At 35.6% G+C, this 14,193-nt stretch overlaps 1 protein-coding gene across 2 annotated transcripts in view; it reads right to left on the reverse strand.

Annotated features, from left to right (window-relative positions):
* Positions 1-675: 675 nt before the first annotated feature.
* Positions 676-14,193, reverse strand: part of tlk1a (tousled-like kinase 1a) — a 39,456-nt gene continuing 25,938 nt past the window's right edge. For both annotated transcript variants that reach the window (XM_051118940.1, XM_051118939.1), the window contains 16 exons: positions 13,827-13,922; positions 12,535-12,621; positions 11,947-12,039; positions 11,573-11,683; positions 11,288-11,424; positions 10,770-10,958; positions 9,917-9,983; positions 8,182-8,279; positions 7,795-7,876; positions 7,612-7,703; positions 6,898-6,987; positions 6,636-6,805; positions 4,660-4,795; positions 4,467-4,578; positions 4,200-4,307; positions 676-1,745 (listed from right to left, as the gene is read on the reverse strand). In XM_051118940.1, coding sequence (XP_050974897.1) covers positions 1,605-1,745; positions 4,200-4,307; positions 4,467-4,578; positions 4,660-4,795; positions 6,636-6,805; positions 6,898-6,987; positions 7,612-7,703; positions 7,795-7,876; positions 8,182-8,279; positions 9,917-9,983; positions 10,770-10,958; positions 11,288-11,424; positions 11,573-11,683; positions 11,947-12,039; positions 12,535-12,621; positions 13,827-13,922 — 1,809 coding nt within the window. In that variant the 3' untranslated portion in view covers positions 676-1,604. The remainder of the gene's footprint in view (positions 1,746-4,199; positions 4,308-4,466; positions 4,579-4,659; positions 4,796-6,635; positions 6,806-6,897; positions 6,988-7,611; positions 7,704-7,794; positions 7,877-8,181; positions 8,280-9,916; positions 9,984-10,769; positions 10,959-11,287; positions 11,425-11,572; positions 11,684-11,946; positions 12,040-12,534; positions 12,622-13,826; positions 13,923-14,193) is intronic.

Below are 14,193 nucleotides of genomic sequence, written 5' to 3' on the forward strand. Positions count from 1 at the left end.
ACACAGTTGTGTATTCCTGTGCATGTATCCGAAGATCAGAAATATCAAGCGAGTACATCTATACAGGTCATGACGTGCATGAGCAAAAAAAAAAAAAAAAAATTCTTTCGTTTTTGTCCCATGGGAACAGCACAGAGAATGATTAGAGCTGTGAAGAAGGCTAAGGATTAGGGACTTTCTAAGGTGAAACCAGCATGGCAGTAGATCACCAGAAAATACTGAGGTTGTTGTAATAGTGTGATTTCTGCAGTTTACATTTACATTTTTTCATTAACTTAAAAGGTGTAAGGTTACAAAAAGATGTCTTTGTTTCTAACTTTTGAAGCATATAATGAATTTTTGATTTTATGTAATGTTTTTGACTATAGTCATATCTGTTTCAGCCACAACATGTCACCAACATGGCATAAACATACTTGTCTTGTATGAAACTTGCATGCAAAAACATGACAAAAACCCTTCCACTACATGATATATATTTACAAGGTATAAAGGTTGGCTCATCTTCCCCATAGGAATTTCTGAACTTTCATTTCACAGAAATGTATTCAACTGCGCATTTGATAAACTCTGGCTTGATGCAAGCATAGAGCGTTACTTTGGAAAGCCATTGGGTGGCGCTACAGACTGCTTGACAGAACAGCATTTCACATCAACCATATTCAACACACTAAATGGAGCTTCCTGGCATTTATTTGCAATTATTCTTTTAACAGGACTGTACAATTTATACCCAAAGTACATTATACAGCGGTTTGAAAAAGAGCAACATCAAAGCAGCAAAATCAAGGAAACACACCAGGAAACCAAATTTACAAGAAAAAAAGGGGCAAAATGTTAAACCTCTGTACAGAATGACTCTGCTGCAAGTTAATATCTGAAATCAAGGTCCTGTACAACAAATATACATGGATTCTCCAGAGGGGATACTTTTATTTTGTCCTGCATAGGATTCTGTACATTGCCATTCGTCTACATTTGGTTATTTTGTGCATTTAACATTAGTATGCTGCCTGGGCCTAGTGTGCCAGTAGCCGCTCTGTATGCTAGAATTACATTCTCATAGCTAGTAGAACAAAGCAAGGAAAGCTAACACTGTTGTCTGTACCACATAACATTACTACAGAGTGAAGAATGAAACCTTTGCAGGCCAGTTACAGTAACTCTGAACGCAGGCTCTTCAAAGAAATCCTTAATTTACGGAAACCCAGCAGAGACCGCGGGAATTGATAGTGGTCTCTCTCCTTTTTGAACGTGGAGGCAACCGTGTGAAAAACCAAGTGACAACAGTCGCATTTAACAGTAGCTGTGCCCTATCGAGTCTCCAGAAGGCATTATTTTTCTTCAATGACTTTATCGTGACATTCTCTGGGTGTCTAAATATTCATGCTTTATTTTTCTTCATTCTCTTCCAAAACACTTCTCTTAGTAAACCCAAATCTCATTGCTGCGAAAGCACAATAATTCAACACACACTTCCTCAAGCGGAGGAAGCCAGCTTCTTTTCCTCATGGCTGCCTGGAAATGGTCCCGCCCTGCTCCAGGGAAGGGAGATCAGACGCTGGCCGGTTACGGCTGTCAGTCAGAGTGTTCAGTGCAAGTCGTCAATAGGAGGTGGAGTTTGGCGCCAGGGTTCCTGACGAACTGGCCCGTCTGATGTGAGGCAGCAGGTAGGAGTCACTGCCCAGCTGGTGCACATCAAACCGGTCCTCCTTCCTGTAGGCTAGACACCGGCGGATGAACGCCTACAGAGAACAGTAACATGCCAATTATTACAAATGCAATCACTAAATATTATTGATACGTTTTCAGCAATTTGACAGTGAAAACCAACTCTGTGGTTAAACTCAAGTGACTGAGTTGGAGAGCCAACTCCTGTTTTAATATTACATTTTAATAAACAAAACAACATCTGTTAAGCCTAGTTGACACAGCCAGAAACAAAGCAACAGCATCCCATTTATTTGCAAAGGAGTGCTTGCAACTTTAGGCAAAATATGTGACAGTTGACTATGAATGACACAATGAAGGTGAGTCCACTGACAAAGATGAGAATTGTTTAACTTTATGCAAATATAGAGCATCTTTTGGGAGTGACGATAGGAGTGAAGACATACACCAGTCAGGCAAGTGCAGACAAGAAAAGACAGTGACTTTATTGTTCTATGTGATTGATCTGTAACCACATGCATGGATATGTAACAATATCAAAATCTCACGATAGAATGATATCTTGATAAAAAGTCCACAGTGTGATATTTATTGCGATATTTAAAAAAAGACCTGGAAAGAATGAACATTTTGTACATGTTTGAATTATAAATTATTCTAATGCACTTTGAGAGTTCTAAATGAAGAAGTCCAAACCATGTTCTTAACTGAGAAAACTTAAGTCAGAAAACAGTCTCAATTGACTTGCTCCTAAACTTTAAAGGGGACTCAATCCTCTTTTTAAAACAGCCTTGATGTAGGGATTAAGCCGTATTGTGCTTTCAGTTTTAGTTTGTTTGACAGATACTGTGCCAAAGCATAATGGTCCAAAATACAACTTTAAAGAATTTTTATGTTAGAATAAGAAGTTTAAATATATTTTAAAAGCTAAATTTTTTGCTCGGAAGACCTATCGTGTCATATCGTCATGTGACCACGATGATACAGAAACAGTACCATTACATCCCTAATATTACATACATATATAGCAGTCAACATTTGAAGTGGATCCAAAAAATCAAAGATGTCCTATGACAAGAACAGGTATTGTTTTGGTTTTAGGACAACTTTGATGAAAGGTTTTGATCCACTTAAAATATTGACTACTGTATATATATGATGATGTATATATAAAGGATGCATGGAAAAGAAACTCAGCAGTCTTACTAAATTCGATTAATTCACTTATAGTTATTGTTCATATATGATGCAACGAGCAGATTCGCACAGGTGCAGTTCATATTAACACAGCAGTCTCTGCATACTGTTTCTTATTGGGAGAAAAAGCTGATTCTTTGCCAAATTCAAACGACTCTCAGGAAATTTCGACAGCATAAGTGAATTTAAATCACATTAAATTAATATTATTAATATATTGTTTGTCTGGTTAATAATTTGACGCACTAGCACTACTGTAGTTTATGTAACATCACTTTTCAACAGCAGAACGTTATTTTTTTTTTTAGAAAACTAATTTCTAGTCACATTAAACTGGCAGGGCTGGTGAACGCAGCTTTGGTAATCTATATTGCTATTGTATGTGGGTAACTGAAAAGTAACACAGACATGGACGTTTCTTCAATATTTTAAAGTTTACATTCACATTTACAGGTTACTGGTTCCCAATTCCGGTCCTTTGTCAGATAAAACACATATTTCAAACAAGTTACATTTATTTACATATTACATTTTGCAATAGAAATTTTAGCACTTTAAATATCACAACTTATAATAATCCAACTATTGATAATTTCATATAAATTGCACTTGTTTGTATAACACACATATTAAAACTAAACAGGGTATGTTTTTTTTTTTTTTTGGCAAATATTTATTAATTTAAAATTTATTACTTGTGCCATCATACCTCAAACTTCTCTAAAATGCCCTAATCAAGTTCAGTCTGTTTGATGACAGTGCAGGATGTTCTGAATGAATTGTTTTGTCAAGTAAAGTGAACAGTGAACACTGTGTAGTGACCTTTCAGTCGGAACAGTTGAGTTCATGAAGTTCTCTACTAATGAACTGATGATCTGAATCAGTTGTCTTACAAAGAGACATACGAAATGTGCAGACTGGAATTGGGAAGTGGATATTCTTTCCATTTTTAGCAGTTCATTTTAAATAGTTCTACAGTGCAACAAACCATTTAAGCACAAATATCGCATGTCAGCTCTAAATTAATGTCAGCCTGTAACAAATGCATGCATCATTTTATAAAGAATTTGCATGTGGTTCTCAACCAGGGGGGTCAGCAAATTTCCAGGAGGATGACTTATTTACAACAAGATTATTTAAAATTTCAAATGACTTAAAATCTAATTTCAATTCACCTCCACAACAATTATTTCTTGAAGAGCTACTGTTTTAGATTAAGTTAACGTCACACTGCAGAAACTGCAACATTGTCATGTCAACCATCCATATATATTTTTTTATAATTCCATAAAAAAGGTGTATATTATTTTTAAAAGAAAATCTGAAATGACCTTGGCCTCATTGCTGGCAACAGGTTTGGAAGGGAACTGAACCTCTGTGGCTTTCAGGATGGTGTTCTCCTGTAGGATGTCCTGCTGGGACTGGTTATGGCCAAATGGCTAGAAAAACAAAAATCAAATTTGCATAGTTAACCATAGCTAGCTCTAGTTCTACAGGTGTACTAGAAATCAGGGAAATGACAGCCATTTTCAATTTTACACCCTAACCTGTAGATAATACTAATTATATTCCAATTAAGTCAGATAATTGCTCCTCACCTTTCTTCCATAGAGGCACTGGAAAAATATAACACCGACAGACCAGACGTCCACCTTATTGGAGATCTTTGGAGGCTCTTTACCCACCACAAAACACTCAGGGGGTAAGTACCTTACAGCCAAAACGAGACACTATTGAGTCACATGCTTTAAAAGGCAAAAGCCAAAATGTTAACGTATCTATAAGTCTTACCAGTAAGTGCCTGCCCCTTGTGATGTCAAGTCCATCCCATCTACTCCATAGTTGTCGTCGTCCATGATTTTAGACAGTCCAAAATCTGTGATCTTTATCTCACCACATGCAGTTCCATCTACCAGTAAAATATTCCCTGGACACAACCACAGATGCACAAATAAATACACAAACACATTCCCTATACTGGATCATCTTGGTTATATCTTTCAAATATGCATAATAGACTGAAGAAGGGCACAAACATCTTGCATGACAATGGGGTGAGTAAATTATCTGTCATTTTTTTGTTCTGGAAGCGAACTTTATAAACTCAAAGCTGTATTAAATTTATCAAAAGTGACAGTTAAGAAATTTACTGTTCATTGACAGAAGAAAAATATCTAATTTAAATAAATACTTTCTACTTGGCAAATAATCCAGAAAACAATGTATCCGTTTCCACAAAATATAAAGCAGTGCAACGGTTATAAACATTAATATAAATGTTTCAAATCAGCATATTCAAATGATTTCTGAATGATAATGTGCCATTTTTTAAAATATGTCTGACAACATTTCTGTTAAACTATATTTTTAGTTAAATATGTAGCTATAAACTTTACAGACCTCAAACTTCTAAATGGTTCTAAACATACACAAGCCTATATAAATGCATAAATGCAAATTTTATAAGTTAAAAAAAAAAAAAATAAATAAATAGATAAATAAATAAATAGCATTAGAGCTGTCAACGCTAAAAAAAAAAAAAAAAAAATCTAATCAAACATTTTTCTGAAATTGTGAGCAATCCCACCTAATATTCAAGTTTCAAAATATACTTTTATATTGCAATAACTTCACATTCAATCTTCAAATTAATGTAGAAACAAGTAAGACAGTATAATTTTAATATTTGTTAAATATTTTTTATAATTGAAGGTGATCACTGATACCAATATTACTGTTGTCTCTAATTTTTCTAATATTTAAACATTAACTACAGCCATTCAACATTAGTGTACTTGAGAACTATCAATTTGAACATTTATTAGATTTTAAAAAAATAATCATTTTTAATTTAAGTGAACTTAAAACAATCTTCACATAAACCCATTATTTGCCTGTGCCCTTCAGCAAGTAGGAAATAGAGGAGTTATTAAACACTAAATTCTAAATTAAATATACATATACACATGACGTGGATCTGACACTCTTGAACATGCATGAAAAAATGTGGTCGTAAAGATGTTCTGAGACAAACTAAACTGTAAATAAACTGTCAAGAAAAGAGACAGAAGCAGCAGTTGTGTTTGAACTTCCAAATTAAAATGTTTTACCTCAAATGCTTGTCTTGTCTATTCTCAGCAATGCACATGCGAACTCTGTGTAATCCAGATTCCGGGTCAACACAGTTAGAGTAGGGCAATTGTCCTACATTGCCGCAGAAGTACCGACCCAGTGTTTACAAAATTAACGTGCAAAGATGATCAAATGCCCTTTACAACAAAGTTAAAACAGCGATGTAAGATGATTTTGAAGTTGGAGGAGAAAATGAGATTTCCGACCTACCCTACCTGTATTGACCCGGATTACACAGAGTTCGCATGCGCGTCGCAGCGAACAGACAAGACGAGCATGTGAGGTTAAACAGTATATAAATTGTACACTTTATGAAAAATTTCCTTGGCTGGAATTGTTTAGAGCCCTGAAGCTGCACTAAAACTGTTTTTTGAAAGTTTAAACTTGCAGGAACAATAGAAGTCCACTATAATCAGAGAAATTCTGGAATGTTTTCCTCAAGAAACAATTTCTTTACGACTGAAGAAAGAACGACATGAACGTCTTGGATGACAAGGGGGTGTGTTAAATATTTTTAACGGTGTTAAACTGGAAAAATTAATCGCCTGCATTAACATGCTCATTTTAACAGCCCTAGTTTGCATATCTGTGTGTTAGACAGTTGTGAAAAGTAAAATAAGACAATGTGTGTTCACCGGGTTTGAGGTCATAGTGTATTATGGGTGGCTTGATCTCGTTCAGGTATCGTAAAGCATTAACAATCTGCATGACGATAGAGCGAGCTTCTTTCTCAGACATCAGCTTATGCTGCTTCAAGTAGAAATCCAGATCATTTCCTTCACAGTATTCCAAAACCGTACAAAACCTGCAGGAAACAGAAACACTCATGTAACTTGTGCCCATCTCACTGATGTGTTTTGATAGTTGATAGGTGAAATCTGCAGGGCTGGAACTCACGTGTCTGTGTCCAGTGAAAAGTAATCGTACAGTTTTACTATTCTGGGATGATCCAACTGTTTATGTATTCGGTATTCCCGACAGGCGTGTCTGCAGAGAAGAGAGGCACAGGTTACCATGGGCAACAGAGGTGAGACCCAGGCGGCCAGCGTCATGAGAGACAGACGGACTAGATTTCCAGACATTTGAAGTTCTGCACCGAATACCAATCGGCATGGAAATACAGCCTTACATAACAATGTCCCCACACCACAATATAAGCCCGCAAGCCTGCTACATATCAATCGTGAATAAAAAAAAAAAAGGGCTCTAAAAATAAAAAAAGAGCTTTTTTAACCTTAAAGAAATTGTCAGGGTTAAATACAGCTCCTGTGGAAGCTGTCAGGGTGGATGAACCGAAAATCAAAACGAGGCATTGTCAGTGCTGTGTTTGTCTACTTTTTTAGAATTTTTTAAAAGATATTTTTTAATGTTTTGTTGGATGAATGATCTTGACCATCTTAAAGGTTCACAACAACATACTGAGCAGGTTGTGCATCTATTTCCCTTTCCATCATGCTGTATACCCCGTCTATAAAGTAAGAGAGAATAATTCGCATCTGTTCTGTTTATACAATCTGAAATCTAATTTATTTCTTGTGGTGATGGGCAGCATGCCACAGATGCATTTAACGAGAACATTTCCTTGTACAACATCAAAAAGGTGGAACATACTTGTGGTAATTTTCTTTTTTCTCCTCTCTCCAGTTTTTGTTGAGCTGATGAATCTTCACAGCAGCGTAGCGTTGCTCAATTAAGTCAAACGCCTGAAGAGCAGAATGATGAATCAAAATGATAGGTTTCTTTCTCAAAGGTCAGCATATATCAGTCTGCGTTATAAATGAAGGGTAAAGATACCTTGTAGACCTCACTGAAACCACCCCTGCCCAGCAGATGTAACAGCAGGTAGCGCTCATTCAGGGTGGGATGATCCTTGAATCTGAGAAAGATTAAAACAATACAAAAGAACAAAAAGAGAAACAGGAGAAAAAGGGAGGGTGGGTGGAAAATAATCATGTAGAACTAAATCATGTTTTTGGTAAAACAAACAAACAAATAAATATAAGCAGAAAACATTATGTAAAAATGCTTCAAATGTGTAAAATATGGGCCTTTTACAGTCATTAAACTCATCAAACAGCTGTTAATATGGGAAGTCGATGTCCAGTGCAAATGACACAAAATAACAGGGAAAAAAAAGAAAGAAAGATCAGAGGCTGATGTCATCATAGTGTCGGTACATACTGTGAGCTGTCTTCATTGTTTATTCTTTTCAACTCTCGGATGTGAAGATTTCGCACCCTCTCCAACCTCTCCAGCTCTGCCTGAATCTCTGCCTCCTCCTACAAATACAAAATTGCATGAAGAATACAAAAACACAAACATAAATGTATACATTTATATTTATATTTATTTATATATATTTATATACACATATACAGTTGCATGTGAAAGTTTGGGAACCCCTTGCAGGATCTGTAAAAATGTGAATAAATTTAACAAAATAAATATCATACAAAATGCATGTTATTTTTTTTTTATTTAGTACTGTCCTGAGTAACATATTTTATATAAAAGATGTTTACATATAGTCCCGAAGACAAAAAAAAAGCTGAAAAGCTGAAATGATTAAAATAGCCGCCTCCAAAAGTTTGGGAACCCTTGGTTCTTAATACTGCGTGTGATTACCTGGATGATCTATGACTGTTTTTCTTTTTGCTTTGTGATAGTTGTTCATGAGTCCCTTGTTTGTTCTGAACGGTTAAACTGAGCACTGTTCTTCAGAAAAATCCTCCAGGTCCTGCAGATTCTCCAGTTTTCCAGCATCTTTTGCATATTTGAACCCTTTCCAGCAGTGACTGTATAATTTAGAGATCCAACTTTTCACACTGAGGACAATTGAGGGACTCAAACACAACTATTAAAACAGATTCAAACATTCACTGATGCTCCAGCAGAAAACAGGATGCATTTAGAGCCAGGGGTTGAAAACTTTTGGACAGGAAGAAGATGTCAAACTTGTTCTTATTTTGTTCAAATATCTTCTTTTTTTCCCCATTTAGTACTACCCTTCAGAAGCAACAGAAGATACCTGCATGTTTCCCAGAAGACAAATTAAGTACAATTTACCTTGATTTTAAAATTCTCCCCCTGGCTCTTAACGCATTTGCGCTGGAGCATCAGTGAATGTTTGAACCTTTTTTAATAGTTGTGTTTGAGTCCCTCAGTTTTCCTCAGTGTGAAAAGATGGATCTCAAAAATCATAGTCACTGCTGGAAAGGGTTCAAATATGCAAAAGATGATGGACAACTGAAGAATCTGCAGGACCTGGAGAATTTTTCTGAAGAGCAGTGCTCAGTTTTACTGTTTAGAACAAATAAGGGACTCATGAAAAACCATCACCAAAAAAAAAGAAAAAAACTTGTAGATCATCCAGGTAACCACACACAGTATTAAGAACCAAGGGTTCTCAAACTTTTGAAGGGGGTTATTTTAATAATTTCAGCTATTTTTTGGTAAACTATATAAACATCTTTTATGTAAAATATCTTACTCAAAACAGTACTAAATAAAAAATAACATGCATTTTGTATGATCTCTCGTATTTTGTTAAAATTATTTACATTTTCACAGATTCTGCAAGGGGTTCCCAAACTTACGCATACAACTGTATAAAATCACATGGTCTGATATTCTGCCACTTCTACTGATAGTGAGATTAGAAGGTGCACAGAAAAAAAAACGGTACCTTGCTACCTTTTCTTTTTGAAAGAAATTAATACTTTTACTAAGCTAAGACACATTAAATTGAACAAAAGAAACAGTAAAGACATTCATAATGCTACAAAAGTATATGCTTTTCTTTTGGAGTACTGCAAAAACAAAGACAGAGATTACCTTCCCCATTTAAATTGTTTTACATGTTCTGAAATGCATGAGGATCTGAATCATACAGGAGCCACTGAGCTTGTGCACTGACCTTTTTGAGATGGCCGAGTCTCAGTTTGAAGATCTCTTCTTGCTCATGGTACTCAGCTAAAGTAAGCCTGAAGAAAGATCAGAGAAACAAGATTAAAAACCTACATACACGTAATGGGGTAGGATGATCTGACTGTCAAAGAACTGGAAACAATCACATGATTCTGAAGGAGCTGATGCAATTTCTCCACTACTCACTTACAGACTTGTGTGTTGCAGCAGACAAAAAGTTAGTTTTCCATATAGTGGAAAGAAACGTCATGTAAATGAAGACTTGGCTTCTAGCACTAGCTTCTCTATTCTTTTTTTATTCTATCTGTTTATCTACTCTTTTTGTATTTATCAATTTGCTTTTTATTATACTAATAAACAAACAAACAAACAAACAAAAACACACTAAAAACACTAGCCTGCTTTATCCTTTTTCTATTATATCTGTTTTCTTTATTTATTATACAATAAAAAAAAAATAAAAAACCTTGCTACATGTACAGCCTTAGGCTAACTGAGACTTGTCATAGCACTTACATATCGCTCTTTTGTTAATTTTGAATGCTTCCATTGTCATCATTTGTAAGTGTAAATGACTAAAAGTAAATGTAATATATCTTTAATTCACATATAGAATTTATATGTGGCCACAAAACTATTTTCAAACATTTACGCAAAAGCCTTTAGATCAAAAAGTTAAAAAAAAAAAAAGATGTCAGTCAAGTGTGTCCAAAATTGGTAGTGTATATTCCTGCTTAAAGATAATTTTGCGAGAAAACGTGAAAATCTGTGAATGTTAGTGATGGTACATTCTGGTAATTTTACTGCAATTTATTACAACTGCAATGTATTATAGCACTCACAACTGAGGAAGGCTGGGTTTGAGGAAAGGGTCGTTCTCGGATCCGTTCACAGCCTTGGTCTTGCGTTGTTTGGGCTCAGAGTTGGTGCTGGGTGACTGTGAGCTGCTGGCTGATGGTGGTTTTCTCTTAGCTAACAGTTTCCTCTGTCTCTCGATTTCTTCACGTTGTTGAATAATCCATTCCTGCTGTCTGCAATAAAACAGAAAATGAAACAGTTAATATAAATTAAAAGGTCTAGTTTACCTAAATGCTAATAAAAAAATAAATAATTATTAATGCACTCATGGATCTACAAAAGACCTACTAAAAATGGGTGAAAATTTGAGTAAAGACAAAGACGTGATTGTTGAGGGACTTTGGCCCAACGTATTTAACAAGTCAAGTTATCGTAATGTGCAAATCTGTGATGTGCACCTGTGTTCACACATGCAGAACAGTGTTTGCTTAAAGGACTGCATGTGCAAATACAGAAGTATACTTTGGGTTTGTGCTGTGTCAATCTTCATTAAGCATCTTACTTGACGAGGTTCTGGAAGGCGTAGCCGTCTGTCCACTGCTCTGTAAATGAGGCTCCGTGTCTCACAGTGGTGAAATGACCCAAGCGCAGTCGATCCTGCATGCTCTTCTCTCGACAGGCCTGCTTCTCCTGTGTGCTCTGGACAAATACACACACCTTCCTAAAGATCTGATTTGCCTCTTATTCTTTTTACTGTTTTGAAAATATTCTGACATTTACAGATTAGCACTGGGTCTTTTTCAAGTGATAAAACACTGATTTCTGAAATATCACAAGGATTCTTCACCTTCTCAATCAGAAGTTTTTTGCTCATAGTGATACACTTGTTTAAACGTTCTTTGTACTTTTCTAGAAGCTTTTGCTGCTCATCAATTTGTCTCCTAAGATCACAGTTTGCCTGCAGAGAAAAGGAAATGTATTTTTTAAATATTTTCTGTTAAAAAGACATCAAATCACATCAAAACCACTTAGAGTAAATCTAATTTTGTCAAAAGTTTGCATAATAATGATAGCAGAATGTACCCCAGTCACTCAATGCATCTGAACTGAAAACTAAAAAAGACATTTTTTTAAATAATATTATGAGTGGTCTGATACATAATTTCTGAGATTAACTAATTTTCTCCCTTCTCATCTCTTCTTTTTTGTTTCTCATCTCACCCGCAGAAGATCGTCTATCCTGCCCTCCTTCTTCTCCAGGTCCAGGTTCTTATTGCTCTCTATAGTGGCCAGTTTTACCACAGTCAAGTCAGTCTACAGGGGCAATAAAACACATATTCATGATTGACATTCTTCAACTACAGTCATTAGTCACAGATTTCACTTTTTTCCCTTTTGCTATATGAAGATTACATCAAAATGACCATGGAAACTTGGAATTTTCCATGCATTATTTATTTGTGAATTTCTTTTCAAATGCGTTTTATTTGCCAATTTTATTGTTTTGTGATGATCCCAGAAACTTTTTTAAAATAAATAAAACTCAAATACATTTATGACTGCAAAAAAGCTAAATTATTTATTTATTTATAAATATATAATTTATGTATTTATTAATTAAAAATTTTTTTTTACCAAGAAGAGTGTCGAGTTAACAACAACAAAAAAAAAAATCTATTTTTTTTTGTAGTTAACTTGACTATTGATTAATTAATTGATTGTAGTAATCTACTGATAGTAATTATTCTAAATGGACTGCAAATTAGCTTCTTATTATTCAATTGAAAGTGCATTTATACACAGTCCCACCTGAACACTCTTGACTGCAATCTGTCTAGAGGAAATCATGGAGTCTCCAAAACACAGACTGGTGGGAGACGAGCTGCTCTGCCGGGTCTGAAACACAACATTGTACAACATTAGACTGTGTAGTAATGAGAGGCACACACAGGCAGTTTATATTGTGACTGAGCTAAATGTATTTTAGGAATATATACAAATGTTGTAACATGTAAGTGTGTGCTTGTTCCTGTGTGACAATGTCAGCTGTTTATGGAGTGTGTGTGTTGAGACGTGCTTGATTATGATGCACAATTATTGGACTGAAATTATTCAGAGCATTAGCATCTGTCTTGGATGACCAGATCATAAGTGGCCAGGTGTAAATAGTAAAAATATTTTTTGCTCAAACCCACATAGTACCGTTGTAGTCAGAAACGTGACTACTGGTGTAATGGTACACAAAAATGTTCAGCATGCACCTTTTTAAAGTCACTGTTCAGCATGCTTTTAGGTACAGCAGGTAATTGCTTCTTTTTTGTTTTTATTAAATAGTGTGGTTTTCAGAGTATGGCTCTCTCAGTGAAAAAAATAAAGTCTGTCTATACTGCTTCAAAACACAGTACTGCAGTTCATGGTGCTGCTGTACATGGGGGAAGACATTTGAAGTGCTTTCACTTTCGGATGCTAAATATTTAGCAAAATGTATATTTTAGTCAGAATCATGCTCACATTCTATCTGTCTTTTTTTCAGACATGCATGTGCACACAGGTGCTTGTTCAGCAAAGTTTGTAGTTTAACGGAGACTAGCATCTTTCCAATTTCCCATTTATTTTTCAGACATGTTCACAGCATCAAAGTGCATCAAGATAAACAGTACTGTCCCATCCTAGGAGGGAAACTCGTGTTTCAAATCACATTGTGAACACAGAAATTCCACACATGCAGTGGATAAAAAAATCCTGCATTCATTCAATACACATGCAACTGAAAGACCTGTATCAAACGTTTTTGGTACAAATATTTTTTGTACCATTACACACCTTACATCAACTTGAAGCAACATGCATCCAAAGTTCAGTTAAAACAGACGCTCCACTAATCATAATGAATATTCTGCTCGAAACAGAACAACACAGTGATGTGTGGAGTCATGCAATCAGAGACCCTCCTTTTGAAATATGAACAAGTGTTCGGAACAGATGCATGTTACTACCAAGTATAACTAGTGGTCTGTCTCACCTGTCCACTTGTGATCAGATCACGCAAGGGAGCTCTTAATGCCAGGTGTAAACTGGGTATGATTGAGTGTGTGACTTACACTGGATCCTGGTGCAGAGTGGGAATGTGAGTTCTGGGGTGAACGGATGACTGGTGGTAGACCTCTTACTGGACTGGACCCATTACCACCTTGAAACTATAGAAAAGGGAAATAAACAAATTATATGGTGTTAAATAACCATCTACATAAGCAATTCTAGACACCGCTCCACTGAACACCATATGGATTTTTTTTCTTTTTTTGTCCTTTTTGGAGTTTGACAGCTGCTGGTTATTATATGCTTTCACAGCATGGAACAGCAACTTGGACACTGCAAAATTATTTTACTTTTGTATTTGACTGAAGAAAAACCATTTGCACTTGGAATGACACAAGGACGGATAAATGACAGAAACATTTTTAAAGG

This window comes from Labeo rohita, chromosome 9 (assembly GCF_022985175.1).
Source record: "Labeo rohita strain BAU-BD-2019 chromosome 9, IGBB_LRoh.1.0, whole genome shotgun sequence".
NCBI classification, from domain to species: domain Eukaryota; kingdom Metazoa; phylum Chordata; class Actinopteri; order Cypriniformes; family Cyprinidae; genus Labeo; species Labeo rohita.